Genomic DNA, 18,304 nt, shown 5'->3' on the forward strand with positions numbered 1-18,304 from the left:
TACTAAAATTATCTTACTTTCATATATTGAATCATCTCGACTTTTTTTTTAACACACATCATTTAAACTTAAATATTTTCATGATATTTAGAAAAAACATGAAACAGAAAAGAGAGAGAGAACTACCAGAAAGTAAGAAGACACACTTGCTGTCCTTTGTTGGTTGTGTGGTTGAGCCCTACCAGGATAATTACCTATAGTAGCAAGTGTGACAGCGAGATGGATGTGCAGATCCTAAAACTTCTATAACATGGTAACTAGTGAGTAGAGTAGGGAAAAAACCTGTGAATACAGTGATCAGCAAGATGTCTCATCAAGATGTCTTTGGACTTTTTTTTTTTTAAGTGTTTGCTCTTGGCTTTGGCACATCTGTCTGAATTAATCTATAGTCTAAAAACCATCCCTGCCTAACAGAAAGATGCAAGGTTCACCTGTGAAAATAAATAAGGATAGCTAATAAAAAAGTGTGATAATTACTCTTCCTATGAAACAATAAAATACACTGTAGAAGTCATTGTTCTAAAGATAATGAGCACAGATCAGTGGAACAAAGTGTATAATAGCCCAGAAATACCAGAGGAGGGAATGACTTTTCAGGGAGTAGTGCAAAGTCGATGGATTTTTATTGGGGGAAGTGTATAATATGCTATTGAATATCATTGATTAGATTAAATCTGTTGTTAGTTTTCACAGGGCTTCAAGTCAGTGCCCCTGTTTTTATTTACCTGTGCTCTGACTGAACTGTGGTGTAACAGGAGTTTACAGTCATAGGTTCTAGTTCTGATTTGCCTGCTGTGTCCTTGGATATGTTGCTTTAGCTTCCTGGGTCTCATTTTTTTTTTTCTAGCACGAAAATGGAACAGAATTAGATGAGCATACATTTCTTAAGAACTCTGAATCTTTGCTATGGACACACCTACTACACTCAGAAAAGTAGGAGATTTTAAAATCTTATTTGAAAGTAGAACAGTTCATGTCTGACGTAAAACTTTTCCTCTTAAATGAATGCTCATGGTTTTCATGAAAGTTAATATCCTTTAAAATATTTTCTCCCAAAGGGATTTTTAGCTAATCAGATGAGAGCTGAAAACTTGAAAGATGCGTCTGTGTTACCTGATTTGTGCCTGAGTCATGCAAATCAGTTGATGATTATGTTGCAAAATCATAGAAAACTGTTGGATATTAAACAGAAGTGCACCACTGCCAAACAAGAACTAGCAAATAACCTTCATGTCAGACTGAAGTAAGTGATTCTAGGGTATCTAATTTGGGATGTTGAGAGTTGATTTTTTTTTATTTCTCCCAAGTGATGGCGTAATCTTATCCCCATGTTGACATACTTCACTGGTTGATTGACATGGGCTTGGATGATGTTTACAGAGTTTGTGTGTCTTGATTTCATTCTGTAGGTGGTGTTGCTTTGTGATGCTTCATGCTGATCAGGATGGAGAGAAGTTGCAGGCTTTGCTCCGCCTCGTTATAGAGCTCTTAGAGAGAGTCAAGATCGTTGAAGCTCTGAGTACAGTTCCTCAGATGTACTGCTTAGCTGCTGTTGAGGTTGTCAGGAGAAAAATGTTCATAAAACACTACAGGGAGGTATGCAGGTTGGATTGTACTTTGATTGTGCCTGAGCCTCAGTGACTTGGCGTGTGACACTAACAGAGGCTTTCCTTTTCTTAGTGGGCTGGTGCTTTAGTCAAAGACGGAAAGCGATTATATGAGGCTGAAAAGTCAAAAAGGGAATCCTTTGGGAAGTTATTTAGTAAGTGTTCTTTATTAATAACTTATACTTTTTAAGAAAAATGCTGTTTTTATTTCATAGATATGAATAGCATTATATAGGATGAGTTGTAAAATAACCGTATTGTTAATTTCTTTACACAGGGAAGTCCTTTTTAAGAAATCGTCTGTTTAGGGGATTGGACTCCTGGCCCCCATCCTTTTGTGTACGTAATTTATTTTCTAATATGACTAAATCCTGTGTGTGTTCAGATCTTTATTTCAGAAGTAGAGATATTTATCAGAAACAGAAATTTTTTATCAAAATGTTTTTGGCTTTAAGATGAATTCATAGTTTTTGGTCAGGAGTTTTCACTGCATGGGACGATGAAGTCCTACTGCACTGTCCAGATGGGTGGGAACAGATTCTCTCCCTCACCTTATCTGTCTCCACCCCTCCTGTCCCTGCCGCCCTTTCCCTCCCCTCCCCTCCCCTCTCATTCATGTTGCACAAATCCGAATAGGGTGACCCATCAGGTCATCTTCATTGAAACCATGAAAAATAAGGTTGCTGTATTTCTAAACCAGAGTGGTCTGGGGACCACTAATTTTATTACATGAAACATATGATTCCGTGATCAAAGAAGTTTTGGAAATGCTGTAGGTTTGTTGTTTTCTCCTCAGACACACTGCTTAACTGTTAAACATGTGTTTGTACTGCAGGATTCCTTAGGACTTTAAATGTATGTGCTTTTGTGTATCTATGAATGAGTGTTGTAATAGGCAGGATTTCCCACACTCCTTTATCTAGGAACCCTGCTTAATGAAGGGTGTCTTGACGTCTCTAAATCTGCATTAGTGATGACTCAGACCATTGGAGTTATCCTAAAAGGTGCATTTCTTGGCAGTATTTATAAAGAAATGGTAGATAATTTTTTTATGAATCTGAAATTGGCTAAGACTTTGTATTTTGGAAAATGTAATGAAAAGGTGAAGAAAAGGGCAAGGAGGAAGTTTTGCGTAAGAAAAAACGATCTTTACTGCATTAAAACAACACAGCACGCTAGTAGGTGACAGGAATAGATACAGAGGGCTGGGGCTGTCCTCACGACTGTGCTGTTGGTCAGGTAGAAACTTGGCAATAGCCTATGTAATAGCGAGACAAATGGGTTCCTTTAATGCTGGCGAGAATGCCAGAATTCCCATGAAAAGACGCTGAGAACAGAGAAGTGGGGAGTGAGCACGGCAGTTGATCACCAACAGCTTGCACGTCCCTGTTATTTCAGACTCAGAAAAGTGGTCTCCCCATCCTCACTGAATAGTCCTTCATTTGCATTTTATTATTTTATTCAGTTTCTTAGGTGTGAGGAGATCATTTGAAGCATTTTTGTTGGTTATTGAATTTGATTATACTAAGAAATCAGTTACAAAATTATACTGTATATTTTTTTGTAAATTACTATTTTTTTAATATAGACACAGAAGCCTCGAAAGTTTGACTGTGAACTTCCAGATATTTCATTAAAAGATTTACAGTTTCTGCAATCATTTTGTCCTTCCGAAGTTCAGCCGTTCCTCAGGTAAATACAGTTCATATTTTTAGCTTTAGTTACTGCCTTGTGATGATTTCGTTACTCTGGAGCTGTGGGAAGGGCAGCAGCACCGCGAGGGGTGCCGGAGCAGAGGAGCACATCGTGAGAGCTGCCTGCTCGTGGCTGCTGGGAAGTTTCTGGGGAGTATAAAGGTGATCAGAAAAAAACGAAGAAGATAAACTAGGAGGGAATTAATGCCTTACATGAAGTTAATTCTTTTCTGGTAGTGATCTGACATTGTTGCATACTGTGAGAGATTTCTGATTTATCACTTTTATTTACTATATATTTATTTATTTATTTATTTATTTAATTGGAGTATAATTGCTTTACAGTGGTGTGTTAGTTTCTGTTGTACAGTGAAGTGAATCAGCCACATGTATACCTATATCCCCTCCCTCTTGGACCTCCCACCCATCTAGGTCGTCACAGAGCACTGAGCTGAGCTCCCTGTGCTATACAGCAGGTTCCCACTAGCTATTTATCTTACACACGGTAGTGTATTTATGTCAATCCTGATCTCCCAATTTGTCCCACCCTCTCCTCCCCCCCCCCTTTAATGATATGTCTTAGTCTGCTTAAACTATTCCTGGTATTGACTGAAAGACGATGGTGAGTTGCTTTTGACATAGTTTATAGTATTTGGTTGCAGTTATCCATTTTTCATTGAGAAATTAGAAATCTAATTCGATTGTGCTCTGTTTCAGGGCGCCCCTACTTTGTGACTTTGACCCTCTGCACCAGCATGTACTTGCGCTACATAATTTGGTAAAAGCAGCACAAAGTTTGGATGAAATGTCACAGACCATTACAGACCTACTGAGCGAACAAAAGGCAAATCCCGTTCTTTCCAGTGGTTCGCCCGTTAGCGTAAATGCCTGTGTTGCTGCAGCTCTGTAAGCCTGTCCCTCTCTTTTCCAGGCATCCGCGAGTCAGACGTCCCCACAGGCGGCTTCCTCACCCCGGATAGAAAGCACGACAGGAATCACAACTACTACCTCACCCAGAACACCCCCTCCACTCACTGTGCAGGGCCCCTTGTGTCCTGCAGTCTGTCCCTTAGAAGAATTGTCTCCGGATAGCATTGATGCACATACATTTGATTTTGAAACTATCCCCCATCCAAACATAGAACAGACTCTTCACCAGGCTTCGTTAGACTTGGATTCATTAGCAGAAAGTCCTGAATCAGATTTCATGTCTGCAGTGAATGAGTTTGTAATAGAGGAAAACTTGTCATCTCCCAATCCTATCAGTGATCCACAGAGTCCAGAGATGATGGTGGAGTCCCTTTACTCCTCAGTCATCAATGCCATCGACAGCAGGCGAATGCAGGACACGAGTGCCCGAGGTCAGGAGCAATCGGGCCACCACGCGTCTCTCGGCGTCCAGCTGGAGAGGTGCCGTGTCACTGCCCACGACTCGCACCTCAGTGTACAAACCATAAAGGAGGACCTTTGCCACTTCCGAACGTTTGTGCAGAAGGAACAGTGTGACTTCTCAAATTCTTTAAAGTGTACAGCAGTAGAAATAAGAAACATTATTGAAAAAGTAAAATGCTCTTTGGAAATAACACTAAATGAAAGACACCAAAAAGAACTACAGTCTTTAAAAAGTGAATATGAGGGCAAACTTGCTGCACTAGTAAAGGAGAGTGAAGAAAATGAAAACAAAATCACAAAGCTGAAAGGAGACTTGGTGTGCCTTGAGGAGGTTTTACAAAATAAAGATAACGAATTTGCTTTGGTTAAACATGAGAAGGAAGCTGTCATCTGCCTGCAGAAGGAAAAGGATCAGAAGTTGTTAGAGATGGAAAGTATAATGCATACGCAACACTGCGAGATGGAAGAACTGAAGCAGTCACGGGAGACCGTGCTAGCAGACTTAAAGAGGCTCCGCGTGGAGAACGATGAGAAGCTCCAGCTGTTGAGGGCAGAGCTCCAGTGCCTGGAGCAGAGCCACCTGAAGGACTTGGAGGACACTCTGCAAGTCAGGCACACTCAGGAGCTCAAGAAGGTCATGACCGGCCACGAGGTCTGTTTGGAGAAATTAGAAAAGGAAAGTCAACAGAGAATCGAGCAGATGCAAGATTCTCATGCCACAGCCATCCAGGAAAAAGAACAGCAGCTCCAGGAATTAAAACTCAAGGTTTCTGATTTGTCGGACATGAGGTGTAAGTTAGAGGTTGAACTTGCCCTGAAGGAAGCAGAAACGGATGAAATAAAAATTTTGCTGGAAGAAAGCAGAGCCCAGCAGAAGGAGACCTTAAAATCTCTCGTCGAACAAGAGACAGAACATTTGAGAACAGAGATGGGTAAACTAAAGCAAAAGATTCAAGATGATAATGAAAATTACCAGGTGGGCTTGGCCGAACTACGAACTTTAATGACAATTGAAAAAGATCAGTGCATTTCAGAGTTAATTAGTAGACATGAAGAAGAATCTGATATGCTTAGGGCCGAGGTGAACAAAGTGACGACATTGCATCACCAAGCATCTGAAGTAGAAAAGGGCCTGAAAGAAGGATTGGCTGAACTGCAGAGTAAACTGGACTCAGAACTGAGTGCTCTTGAGAAAGAAAAAGATGAGAAGATCACCCGGCAAGAAGAGAAGTACAGAGCTATTATCCGGAACCTTGAAAAAGACAAAGAGGAATGTGTCATGTGGCACGAACAGGACCGAGAACAGCTGATTCAGAGGCTTAATTGTGAAAAAGAGGCAGCTGTTGAGACTGCCCGTAAAGAAATGAGCTTGGAAAGGGAAGCTGTTGAGAAGGAGTTGTTAGAAAAAATTAAACATCTTGAGAGTCAAATAGCAAAAAGGTAAGAATGAACTTTAGTCTATAATCATAAAATTAAAGTCTCAGTGATGGAGATTTTAATTGTGAGCGTAATCACAGTGCCTTGATTTACTCATTTACCTTAGGTAATACCTTAGGTAACGGTAACAGTGGAGATACTTTATGAAGTAAAAACGTACTTTTGAAAGTAGTGTTTCTCATAGACATCTAAAAAAATTAACAGGCTACGTGAATCCATTAGGATGGCTTTTAAAAATGGATTCGTCTTTTGGATTTTGAGAGGAATAATTTTTGAAAATTTCCTATGTTTTCGGGATCTTCTTATTCCTTTTTTAAGTTATAAATTTCCTTTTGGTTTGTTTGTAGTTCTTTCCCTAAATTCTTCATTTGAAAGTTACTTATTTTCATTCTTTTAAAATACTGTATGTATGTATGTATAAAGAGCAGCAGTTCGTAACTTCCGGGTTGGTGCTGTGTAGCTTTCTGGTGGTTATTTTCTTGATATTACGATTTCAGTTATTTCCTCTGTGATTCAAAAGATAAGGTTAAATGCTGGGTTTATACAGTGGTGAGGGTTTTTGCGTTGTTATTGTTGCTGCCGGATGTTACTGCCTTGGCTGAGAGAAATTGGGCTTCCGCATTTCCACTCGTTAAAATTATCTGAAGGGGTTTGTGGCCTAATAAACAATTTCTAGAACGTTATCGGTTGGTTCTATCATTAATTTTTCCAAGGGAACACATGTATAGGTATATTTGCATTGGCTATTTTAACCTCTGGCCGGAGGTTAAAGGGACTTTTACACCGCCTCCTGTGATCGACTGTCCGCTGTGTGGTGTTCATACCCTGGTGCGCAGTTCACCCTCCGCGTCTGTTTTGAAGACAGAAAGCCTTTATGTGTTCTGGAAGGATGGCGGGCTCTCAGAGGAACTAGGCCATACTCGAACCTTCTCAGAGCTTGGGGGACGCCGAGGTACCGGCAGTCACCGCAGAAGGCCGGGAGGGCACCGGTGACACAGCAGGAGGACAGACGCGGGCGCGCCCACCGCGGCTGGCGGCCGGCGGGGCCCCTGCGACGGCGCGGCGGCTCCGGGCGTCCCCGCGGGGCCCAGCGATGGGCTCGGGGTGCGGCTCGGCCCGGGACTGTGTTCCTGGACGACGGGAGCGGCCCCGGGGAGCAGGCCCAGCCGCCCTTCTCCTTCCGGACTCCACGCTCGTCCTCCTCGTTGGCGGATTTCCGGTTGCAGACGGGGTTCCGGGAATAATCCGGTGCAGGAGAGGCTCTGGCACTGGGGTGGGCGCAGCACGGCTGGCCGCCCGGCACCGAGCACCCTGGCCTCCCGCGGCTCCCGCATCTCTCTCACCCGCACTGACCTGCCGGAGCCAGGCTCCTCCGACGCGGCCTCTGTCCCCCGTCTCCCCTCCCTGGAGCGTTCCCGCCACCCTGGAGTGGATGCGCGGCTCTTCGTTCACCTTTCCACACGGACGGCCTCTCTCCCATACTCTGTTGGCCGGTGCTCCCCCGGGGCGGGCGTCCTCGAGTTCACTGCTGATCATGGGCGCCCCTGTCTGCCGGGCTCTCGTCCTGCCCTTGGGCTCTGGAGCCAGGCCCGCGTGTTGTGCAGCGTCCTCTGGAAACCGGGCCCGCCAGTCTGCTTCCCTGCCGGGCTCGCCGTGGCTGTGATGGAGGGAAGGGAAGCACCTCCTGTGCCCGCCTGGCGCTGCTGGGGCTCGTGTGGGCCCGCCTCGCGTCCACCACGTCGTCACCAGAGTGTCCCCCCCGGCGTCCTGGCTCCGTGGACGAGACGGTGTCCTCTTCCTGACAGGCGGCTCGGGTCACGCGGTAACTGGGGAGAGCACGGTCAGGCTCTCGGCCTCTACAGACCCAGGAGCGAGCCCTGAGCCATCTTACGGAAGGGAAACGCTCACCTGCTTCAGAATCCTGAGGGCCTCAGCCGCGATTCTCCTGTAGGACTTGCCGAGGCCCCGTACACTGCCCGTTTCTGCCGCAGACACGTCTGGCACCCGCTGGGAGACGGGCCCCGCCGCAGGGCAGCTGGCACGGGTTGCAGGGGCTCCCACACAGCAGGAGGCTGGGCAGGTGTCCAGGAGGAGCTGAGCGTACTGGGTGCTGCCCACAGCCCTCGGGGTCCTCACCCGCACCCTGGACGGGCGTCTCGCAGGCCTGGACTGCCGGGCACTCAGAAATCTCGCTGTGCTGACAGGCTTGTGGGCTTCCGCGGCCCTCATTGCTCACCCCGCCGGCACTCATGTGTCTTGCCCTGGTAGCTCAGGTGGTGGCTAATTCCTGTTTACCAGGCCTGAGGAGCATGTTGCCATAAGTGGGTTGCATTAGTGTGATTTCTTGAGGGATAGCAGGAAGATCGATAATGCCTGCCAGCGAGACTTCAACAGAGGCCCGGAGAGTTGATCTAATCCTGGATAAGACAGAGTCGATTGCGGTCCCTGTTGGTGAAATCACACTGCTTCCTGTGGTCTCTACCCGGGATTGATAGTCTGTGGCCTGTGGGAATCCAGCCCACAGCCTGGTTTTGTAAACACAGCTGTATTGGCTCACGGAGAGGCCATTTCTGCTTTGTGGCAGCTTTCAGCAGAGTTGAGTAGCTGTGACGGAGATTGTCTGAGTAACATTTATACTATTCAGTATTTGTCTTTACAGAGAAAAGTTTGTTTATCCCTGGTCTGTACTAATAAGAATAAAGGGGGAAGAAATCACCGAATCAGTAGCTACATGTCAGGTAGTAGTGGTCTTGTTAATTTGCTCCAGTGAAGAGGTTATGTATGAAATAGCAGTTTTATTGGAGTCACTACCTGATTAAATCATGATAACCCGCTGCTTGTTTTTATGTTTCCGACAGGACGCATACTTAAGTTGAGCGAGATTGTGGTAGAAATCTCCTCTGTGTTTCAGGGATTTTATGGCTCTTCCTGCCGTGATGGTCCTCGTTCCATCAGTAGGGGGACCAGCAGTGATTCGCCAACAGTTGCTTTTACATCTGTTCCATTTCAGATCCTGGATGGAAGGACGCGTCTCTTGTGTATGGTTGTCAGTGGTGTCCTGGTGGACCACAGCGGCATTAGAGTCACGTGAGAGCCGGTGCTCAGGATTCCCTCAAAAGTTGATTAATTACCTTCCTTGAATACACACTCAGCCTGGAAAATGGCCATGGGTCTCTTTGAAGGTTGGAAAGAAAACTCTGTATAAAATTTTGGCGTTGTAGTTGGTGACTGACTCAGGTCTTGGAATTGGGTGAAAGATGGCGATTCTCTGGAAGTTAGATCTCTGAACGCCAGCTACTGGGTTTTTTAAAAGTCAGTTTAAAAGCCTTTATCAGCCCATTCTGTTAGAGCCCTAGTGACAGCCACTGCCAGAGGTTTTTCTGGGTCAGACTTTCGGTTGCTCAGGCTCTGCTGCCTGTGAGGGTGCCACGTCCTGCGTCTGGTTAAGTGGTGCTGGTCGGCCCCTCCCCTCCAGAGCCTGTCCTGCCCGTGAAGCTCGCTGAATTTTACTGGCTTGTCCCGCCACTCTCCCTGTCCTGCAGGCGCCCTGCAGAGCCTTTGGGGTGGTGTTTCTGAAAGCCTTGGTGAAGGAGCATTCTCTGGGCCCTACCAGGGGTATATGATAAAGCCCGAGATTTTAGTTTCTTTTTAAAGTGTCACATTTTGTCAGTGGTAACAAATTATGTCATTTATTCATTGAAGTAATGTTGATCATTTTTGAGAAAACATCTATCAAAAACGCAAGTCTAAGTAACCAAAGCTTGTCATTTTTCAAATAGAAGTAGCGCACCATGAAAGAAGGTGCTCCTTCGGCGCACACAGAACAGCTGTGCAGGTGCTTTGCCATGAGACAGACGTACCTCGTGATGCAGAAGGGCTTCGTAGGTACTTCTCGTTTTGTCACACAGAGGATTAAAAGATGTAGGCTCAGTGGTCAGGATCCAGTAATATTAATAATTTTACTGCATCAAGGATATTCCAAAGTAAACCTGCCTTCACTTGGAGCGCCTTGAAGTGCAGGATACAGTGATTGAGAGTATAGTTGGTGCTACTGTCTCTCCATTAAGGTGTCAACAGTTTTATCATCTGTGCGATGCCAGCAGGGAGTAAAAGACAGCATCTTGGCGTCATCGTGTGAGTAATTCTGACCTTAGTGATCCCTGGACAGTGTCTTAGTTACCTCTGGGGTTCTGTGGATCACCCTTTGAGAGTCACTGGTATAGAGAACCAGTTGGCACTTTCTGTGAAGGCTTCCTTTTCAGTATTCTAGGCTTTGTGGCCTAAGTGGTCTCTGAGCTATTTAGCTTCGCTGTTGTATCAAGAGGAGTGAGAGAGATGAACGAACAGGCGCGGCTGTGCTCTGGTGAAACTCAACAGGTCACAGGCCGGATCTGGCCCGCAGGCCGTGGTTTACCCGTTAGGTCCACGTTTCAGGCAATCACCACAGCAAACTGATAATAGCTAATATTGAATCTAGAATCTCTGGTCTTTACATCCACGCAAATTTTGGCCTGATTCTTCCTGTTCTAACTCTCATTGGATCCATCCGTGTACATACTTCCTATGATTCTGCCAAAATAAATGAAGAAAATCTTGCAATTGTATTTTCTCCTTGGTTAGATTTTTAGCTCCTCTGGGATCTGGGGATTTGAAAGCCGCTCTGGGTCTGGTAGTAGTGAAATGGTGGGAGGGGTTGTCGAGAAGGAAGATCAGCTTAACTGAGAAGGGACCTCAGGAAGGTGATCCTGATCTCTCCAGGGAAGGGGGTAGGGGAGCTTGGTGGGCACTGGGGGCTCCGCTGGATGTCTCCAGACTCTCGCTCCCGGAAGACACAGCTGTCCGGTTCTGCAATGGGGGCCTGGCTCCACTGGAGCGCCCATTGCCCTGGCGCCAAGGTGGTTGCTGCCTTCCGGTTGGAGCCGGTCAGAGAATCAGTTCCAGGTCCCTGTCTTGATGGTTTTCTCCCCTAGGGTCGTATTTGTATCTGTCTGGTATGAGCTTAGAAAAATAGAACCTCTTTTAAGTATTCTGAGAATAAAGGGTGTAATACTAGGTTTAGAACTTGTGTGAATTTGGGGAGGGCTGGCGGAGCGAAGGGTAAGCGTTGCTGCTGAAGGGCTGGGAATCGGTAGGTTCACAGTCACCTTAAGTACAAAGCTGGTGGCTCGTCAGGAAACCGTTACAGATTCTCTGGAGATTGCTGCCAGGTGTCTACTGAGACGTCGACCCAGGAAACCCCTTGTGACCCTCACTGCCCTCCTGTCTGGTCACAGCGCCCTCTGGAGTGATAGACTCTTTAGCACTCCTTCATGCAGGTAACTTTTTGTTGCCAAACTTGAAACCAGAGCTTCCTGGGAAGGGGATTCTGGATAGTGTCGTTCTCGGCTGCCGTTGCACAGAGGAAACCCTTGAAAAGGAGTGAGGAGACTTGAAGGGAGTGGTGCTGATGTGACGGCACCCGGGCCAGCTCCTCTCCCAGCCGTCCCCACTCGGCCGGTTGTCCATCTGCTAGCAGCAGCGTTGAGAGGCCACCTGCCTGGGAGAAACGTTGGCGAGATATAAATGGGAGTATTAATTATGTCTGTAATGTCAGAGAGGTCCCGCAGATCAGAGAGAAAAGGGCAAACAATCCATGAGAAAAATGGGCGGAGGATGTGAATCGACAGGTCAGAGAAGACAGGAGACAGACAGCCAGGGTGCGAATAGCTGCTCCGTCTGCTTGGGATTAAGGAAATGCAGAATTAAAAGTGCGTACCTTTTCTCCATATAACTGGGAAAAATGAAGTCGGTAGTATATATTATTTTGAGAGTTGAGGGCAAGGGCTTTCTCACACCCCGTGTACACGGAACACGCATGCAGGACACGTGTGTGTGGTTTGCATGTGTCGGGAAGCCTGCCTCCCGTGCTGCTCATAGGCGTGTGTCCAGGAGCAGTTGCTGTGGGTCTGCCTGGGGATGGGAACACTGGAATAGGGTGTCGTTTGGAATCTCTTATTCTGTGATCTCAGAAGAGTTTTTAAAAACCCACGATCAACTACTCGGTTACTAGGCCCAAATCTAATACAGTCACTGATGGGGGAGAGGCCACTCTGGTGTGTGTTCAGTGTGGGTTTCCTAGTTACTAGGAGCACTGGGTGTGATAGCTTTGCTCGCACACACTGGTTCATGGACGTGGGGGAACCAGAGTTGCTCTGTTTCAAGTTCTGTGTGATGGGATGACGTTCCCAGCTGGTAACAGATATACCTTGCTTCCTTCAGTTTTAAGTTCAGGGCCTTTTTAAGGTTTTAAATTAATATATGGAAAGATAGGGTTGTGTAAGTTTCTCTTTTGGGGGAGGGCAACCTTTATTGATAAATTTCTTAGATTTCCATGGTAGTACCGCTGGATCAGAAACAGCTTTAGCTAAATTGTGAGATACTGGAACCCTTTTTTATGTCTTCTCCCCACACGACACAAACATGGCTCCTAATTCCCCAGAGGAAGCCCGCCAGTGATGCTGTTAAAAAAACTACTTAAAATATTCAGCTCTTCCTTACTGCTCAGTTTGCTAGGGTTAATGCCCCCTGAGGTCAGCCGCCTGGGGCCTTGGAGTCCTGCAAACTGCATCTGAATGATGCGGCTGCTGGTAATCTGCAGCGTTTTCTATGGGAGCCTCCAGCAGTGTGACACAGTGTGTACTTTGGCTCAGACTAATAATAACAGTCCCTCGATGTCATGGGATTGGTTCCAGGACCTCCCCCAATACCAGAACCCGCCGAAGCCCAAGTCAGCTTGTATAGAGTGGTGCGGTGTTTGCATATAACCTCCTGTGCACGTCAGAGCATCTCTGGATTACCTGTAATACCTAACAATGCAGGTGCTGTGTAAATAGTTGCCAGCCCTCAGGCAAATTCAAGGTTTGCTTTCTGGGACTTTCTGGGATATTTTCAACTCGTGGTTGGTTGAATCCGTGGATGCGGAACCCAAGGATAAGGAGGGCTGCCCATAAAGCCACGAGAAGCCCTGCCCCAGCACAGCATGGTTCTTGATCATTCTTTGTGTTAAAAGCTCTTTTGTTGTTGTTTTTTTTTTTGGCTGCATGTGGACTTTCTCTAGTTGCGGCGAGCGGGGGCTGCTCTTCCTGGTGGTGCGCGGGCTTCTCATTGCGGTGGCTTCTCTTGTTGTGGAGCAGAGGTTCTAGGCGCACGGGCTTCAGTAGTTGTGGCACTCAGGCTCAGTAGTTGTGGCGCGCAGGCTCAGTAGTTGTGGTGCACAGGCTTAGTTGCGCCGCGGCAGGTGGGATCTTCCTGGACCAGGGATCGACCCCGTGTCCCCTGCACTGGCAGGCGGATTCTTAGCCACTGCGCCACCAGGGAAGCCCCGTAAGCTCTCCTTTCTTTGTTTTTACTGCCAAAGTGTTCACCTTGCGGGTCAGTATATACCCTGTGCTGATGTCACGGGTGCTCATCCTGGGTGTTGGGGATGACCGTGTGTTTACAGAGTCAGTAGTGTCTGAACGTCCTTGTGCCTGAACTGTCCTTCCTGCCTCATTCTCGCACAGCACTGACCCTGAAATAGAAACAGCACTCCCCTCAGTGCACTGGGCAGCGTACAGGTGCAGGGCACCTAGGAAGGAAGGTCCTTCCCGCCTGTGCATGCACACGCGATGTGAGCGCACAATTGCACTCCTACAGGATTCTTATTACTTAGCGTCCTGTGTCAGCTGAAACCTCTCATGCAGACATGCCCCGGTGTTCTGACCAGGATCCTTACAACAGTCTTTTAAAAATCTAAATTCACTATATGTCATTCTTTCTAGACAAAATTCTTCAGTGACTTTACATTGTACTTAAAATACATTTGGTTACTTTTTAAAAAAAATTTTATGGTTGAGAGTCTGCCTGCCGATGCAGGGGACACGGGTTCGTGTCCCAGTCCGGGAAGATCCCACATGCCGCGGAGCGGCTGGGCCCGTGAGCCATGGCTGCTGAGCCTGCGCATCTGGAGCCTATGCTCCGCAACGGGAGAGGCCACAGCAGTGAGAGACCTGTGTACCGCAAAAAAAAAAAAAAAAAAAATGTTATTGAAGTATAGTTGATTTATAATGTTGTGTTAGTTCTGTGTAATTTTGAAAAAATTAATGCTGTATTTAATTTTTAAAGTCATACCATTGAATCTACCAAAGAAGATTCTTCAAGCCTAGTCGCTGAACTTCAAGAAAAGCTCCAGGAAGAAAAAGCTAAGTTTCTAGAACAACTTGAAGAGCAGGAGAAAAGAAAAAACGAAGAAATGCAGAATGTGCGAACGTCTTTGATTGCTGAACAACAGGTTTGTAGGTCTCCCTCCTTACTGCATTCATTTGAGGTCTAGAGGAGATGAACATACATTCACAAGTAAATTTTCTTTGTGTAGCTGAGGTTTCTTATATCTTAAATGTGATTTTCCCACATTGATCCTGATGGCATTTATTATTAAATATCTTCTTCGTGATAGAAGCATTTTCTTTTTAACCGTCGTTATGTCACATAGTAGGTGCTTCAGAATGAAGCAGTGCTAGGTTAGAAAGAGGCGATGTAAACTCTGTTCCTGGTTGCCTAGCTACCTGTGTGACCTCGTAAACAGCATTTAACCTCTTCACATCAGTTTGGTGTTTTTGCAAATGAAAGTGTTTGTACTGCTGCATAGATGATATTTGAATTTTTTTTTCTAAGCTCTAAAATTTTATTCTAAATTACATGCTGATAATTCTTATCCATGTGATAGGCTGGCGGTAGGTTATGGTGGAATACTGTTGAACTTTGGTGATTCCCTTATTAATATGGATCAGTGGTGAGAGCTGACGCTTGTGAGGTCAGCAGCGGCCAGTCCACTGAGGGTCAAGATGCCCTGTGAGGGAGCATTACATCAGCTACGGTGCTGGGCGGCAGTGGGAGAGGAAATGAAGGAGCGACGCGGTTGGATTTCTCCGTAATCAGGATCTCTGGCTGGGGCGCAGGGCAGAGTGAGGGCTGCCAGACCAGACCGGTGTGAGAGCAGGTGTAAGTCAGGCCAGGGGTAGCACGACATCCTTTTTTATCCCGAGGAATATGTTTCTGAGACTGGTAGGCATGTTACAGTTAATGTGCACATTTAATGTGGTGTGGTGTAGTTTTCCTTTTCTTATTGTCTTTTTAGAGTTAATAAAAATGTCAACCGGAGAACAGAAAGAAAATGTAGAAGTAAAGCTCCAAACACTTAGGAACTTTAAATGTTAAGGCCTGGGGAAAGACAGAGGAGCCTGGAAAAGGGGGAATGAGAAAGAGTAACCGGAAACAGAGTGTGCTTCACGGAAACCAGGGAAATGCACTGCCCAGGGCTGGGAGGAGCCACCAGGTTTAAAGTGAAGAGGCCATTCAGGTCTGTTTTTAGAAGTCTGAAGTTGTGCATTCTTTCATGTCTCCTCCTCCGTGAGCTAGGTCTTTCTCTCCTGCTTTCTTGCTGCCTGTCTCTGTGCTCCTGTGAGCCTGTGCAACTGCAGACTTCCAGCATTAAGGGGGATGAAATAAGACGGAGACCAGCGTGGAAAGCTGCCAGCCATCTGATCCAAATGTAGTTCTTCTTTTAATAGCTGTCAGATGAGAGGGGAGGTGACTCCTAAGGTACCTGCCAATTTTAAGTGGTGCTTGGATGTTAAGTGGTGGTTACTTGAGTTGATTTGTAACTAGCTTTATAAGGGCTCCTTGGGCCTAGTTGGCTCTTACATTAACTAGTCTTGTTTCTAATATGTGTATTATAAATTGTGTTAACTTTTCTGAAAATCCATTTGATATTGCAGAAACAGCCAGAGGTTATGAAAACAAAGTAACTAATGTACTATTATAAATATTTGTTAATTTTCTACCATAAATGATACAGAGCAATGGTTTAATACAAAGGCATATCATAAATATTCTTTTTGAGGGGATCTTCCTGTCTGCTTTCTGGCTAGAAATGAGTTTAACTCAGTATTTAACAAATTCACTAATTTTGGCCCAAGAATGCCACGTTCTTGTTAAACGTCTCTGTTTCTAGCATCATTGGCATTAATGATTGACTGGAGGATCTTGACTCTTAACTGTGGAAATTGGCTCACGGGATCTCTGCAGGCAGCTGGCATGTATGAGATCCGCAGTGAGCAGGCTTTCCTAGAAGTCGAGGAGTGGCAGGTCCAGCCATTATGAACCAGCAGATACCCAGATGAGAGGAGGAGATGGGATACAGTCATGTCCAAAATGTGACTGTGGAATCGAGATTTAGCTAAGGACAGAAGGAAGATTCCAGAGGCAGGGAGATCACTAAAAGGAACAGTTAAGTATATAACAGCACTGGTTAAAGTGTTGGTTATTTTATTTCTTTCCCCCACATTTGAGACATTTACTGATGCTTTTCCTCTGACAATAAATATGTGGACAATAATGTGAAAATAGCATTCATTTTCAAGATATTAAATTGGAGCATATCTTAGTACAGAACTAGGAAAATACAATCAAATGTGTTTACCACAGCGTGGCATTTTTATTTCAAAATAAACATCACTTGTGAATTATGCTTTTTCTTCTCCCCATAGAGATGCACCGTGCAAAAATAGACGTATTTTCTTTAGCTCTGGCTGCCCTGTACATGCAGATAATTTAAGTAGTTATCGTTCTGTTGTTCCAGACCAATTTTAATACTGTTTTAACAAGAGAGAAAATGAGAAAAGAGAACATAATCAGTGACCTCAGTGACAAGCTGAAAAGCACGATGCAGCAGCAGGAGCGGGACAAAGGTCAGTGGCGCTTCGCTTCCTCACGCAGCGTTGTCAGTTCCGTGTCACACGCAATGATTGTAACGCTCACGTCCGCCCGGGGCTGCAGATTTGATCGAGTCCCTGTCCGAGGACCGCGCACGCTTGCTGGAGGAGAAGAAGAGGCTGGAGGAGGAGGTCAGCCGGCTGCGGGGCGGCGGCCCTGTCCCCTTCCCGGGGGTGGCCGCCGCCCCCGAGCTGTATGGGGCCTGTGCGCCCGAGCCCCCGGCGGAGGCCCCGGATGCCCTCGGCGAAGGCAGGCCGGACTCAGCGCTGGAGACCAGCACGATGTCTGTCCGGTGAGTGCCCGTCCTACTCGCCGGGGGCCGCGGCCCGTGGACCTGAGAGCTGCGCGTGTGAATTCTCCGTGCCGCGGCCTGTGATAGCGCCACTGATGGTGTGCGGGAATCCACTTCGGCACGTTTTCATACCGTGCCCAGGTGCCACCGCAGCGTGCAGGCGGCCGGGCGGGGACCCTGCAGTGGGGTCCAGGCCTCGAGGCCATGGCGTCAGGGGCGCAGGACTTCCTTAGGGTGCGTCCAGCGTGCTGAGGCCGTGCTATGGGGAGGGAGTTGTCACTTCTGTGTGTAAACTGAAGTAAAATCAGATAAAATTCAAACTCACGGAAGCAGAGAGCAGGAAAGTGGCTGCCAGGGGCTGGGGTGGAGCATGGGCGGTGTTCTCACCGAAGAGGCGCGTAAATGACGTGAGGTGATGGGTGTGTTCGTTAACTTGATGGAGGGACTCCTCCCACAGCGCACATGTGTATCAGGCCATCGCGCTGCGCACTTTAGATGTATTACGTATTACGGTTTTACTTGTCAGTTATGGCTCAGCTTAAAAGAATGAAATAAAAGCCTGCATGCTCGCTCTTGTTTTCTTTTCTGATTAGTTTCTGACTACCTCAGTGTGATGGGCAGATTCACACATGACAGTGACTAGGGCTTTGTAGACATGTAGGAATACTTTTGTAGTCTTTATATAGATTTGGTTTGTTCTTTATGAACTGAAGCTTTGAGTTTTATAGCTCACTCAAGGACTTGTGGCATTTTGTTTGTTTCTAGTTTTAATGGTGAAGCCTCCCAAGAATGACCGTTTTATCTGTAACATGGATAAGAAGAATGGTCCCTGGGAGAAAGCTTGAAATTTCAGACATTATCCCTAGAAAGATGCATGCGCAAAGTTTTGTTCATAATTTCAAAAGGTTTATCAATGTAGATTCAGGATCTTGGTATAAATTTCATACCATCCTACACCATCAAAATGGGTCCTCATTTAAACAGGCTGCTTCTGAAAATTTAGTACAAACCTTTAAATCTGTAAAGTGCTCTGTATTAACAGTTACATTTCTAAAACCTTATTGGAGACTGTGAAGTCCAGAATTTTAAGA

General features: G+C 46.1%; 1 protein-coding gene across 2 annotated transcripts in view; it reads left to right on the forward strand.

The window, feature by feature from the left end:
* RB1CC1 (RB1 inducible coiled-coil 1) overlaps window positions 1-18,304 on the forward strand; it is a 60,331-nt gene that overhangs the window by 32,504 nt on the left and 9,523 nt on the right. For both annotated transcript variants that reach the window (XM_067712341.1, XM_067712340.1), the window contains 10 exons: window positions 1,059-1,243; window positions 1,410-1,596; window positions 1,681-1,762; window positions 1,885-1,946; window positions 3,196-3,299; window positions 4,019-4,145; window positions 4,233-6,133; window positions 14,273-14,438; window positions 16,788-16,896; window positions 16,985-17,213. In XM_067712341.1, the coding sequence (XP_067568442.1) occupies window positions 1,059-1,243; window positions 1,410-1,596; window positions 1,681-1,762; window positions 1,885-1,946; window positions 3,196-3,299; window positions 4,019-4,145; window positions 4,233-6,133; window positions 14,273-14,438; window positions 16,788-16,896; window positions 16,985-17,213 (3,152 nt within the window). The remainder of the gene's footprint in view (window positions 1-1,058; window positions 1,244-1,409; window positions 1,597-1,680; window positions 1,763-1,884; window positions 1,947-3,195; window positions 3,300-4,018; window positions 4,146-4,232; window positions 6,134-14,272; window positions 14,439-16,787; window positions 16,897-16,984; window positions 17,214-18,304) is intronic.

The sequence above is a fragment of the Pseudorca crassidens genome, chromosome 17 (genome assembly GCF_039906515.1).
Source record: "Pseudorca crassidens isolate mPseCra1 chromosome 17, mPseCra1.hap1, whole genome shotgun sequence".
Taxonomy (NCBI): Eukaryota; Metazoa; Chordata; class Mammalia; order Artiodactyla; family Delphinidae; genus Pseudorca; species Pseudorca crassidens.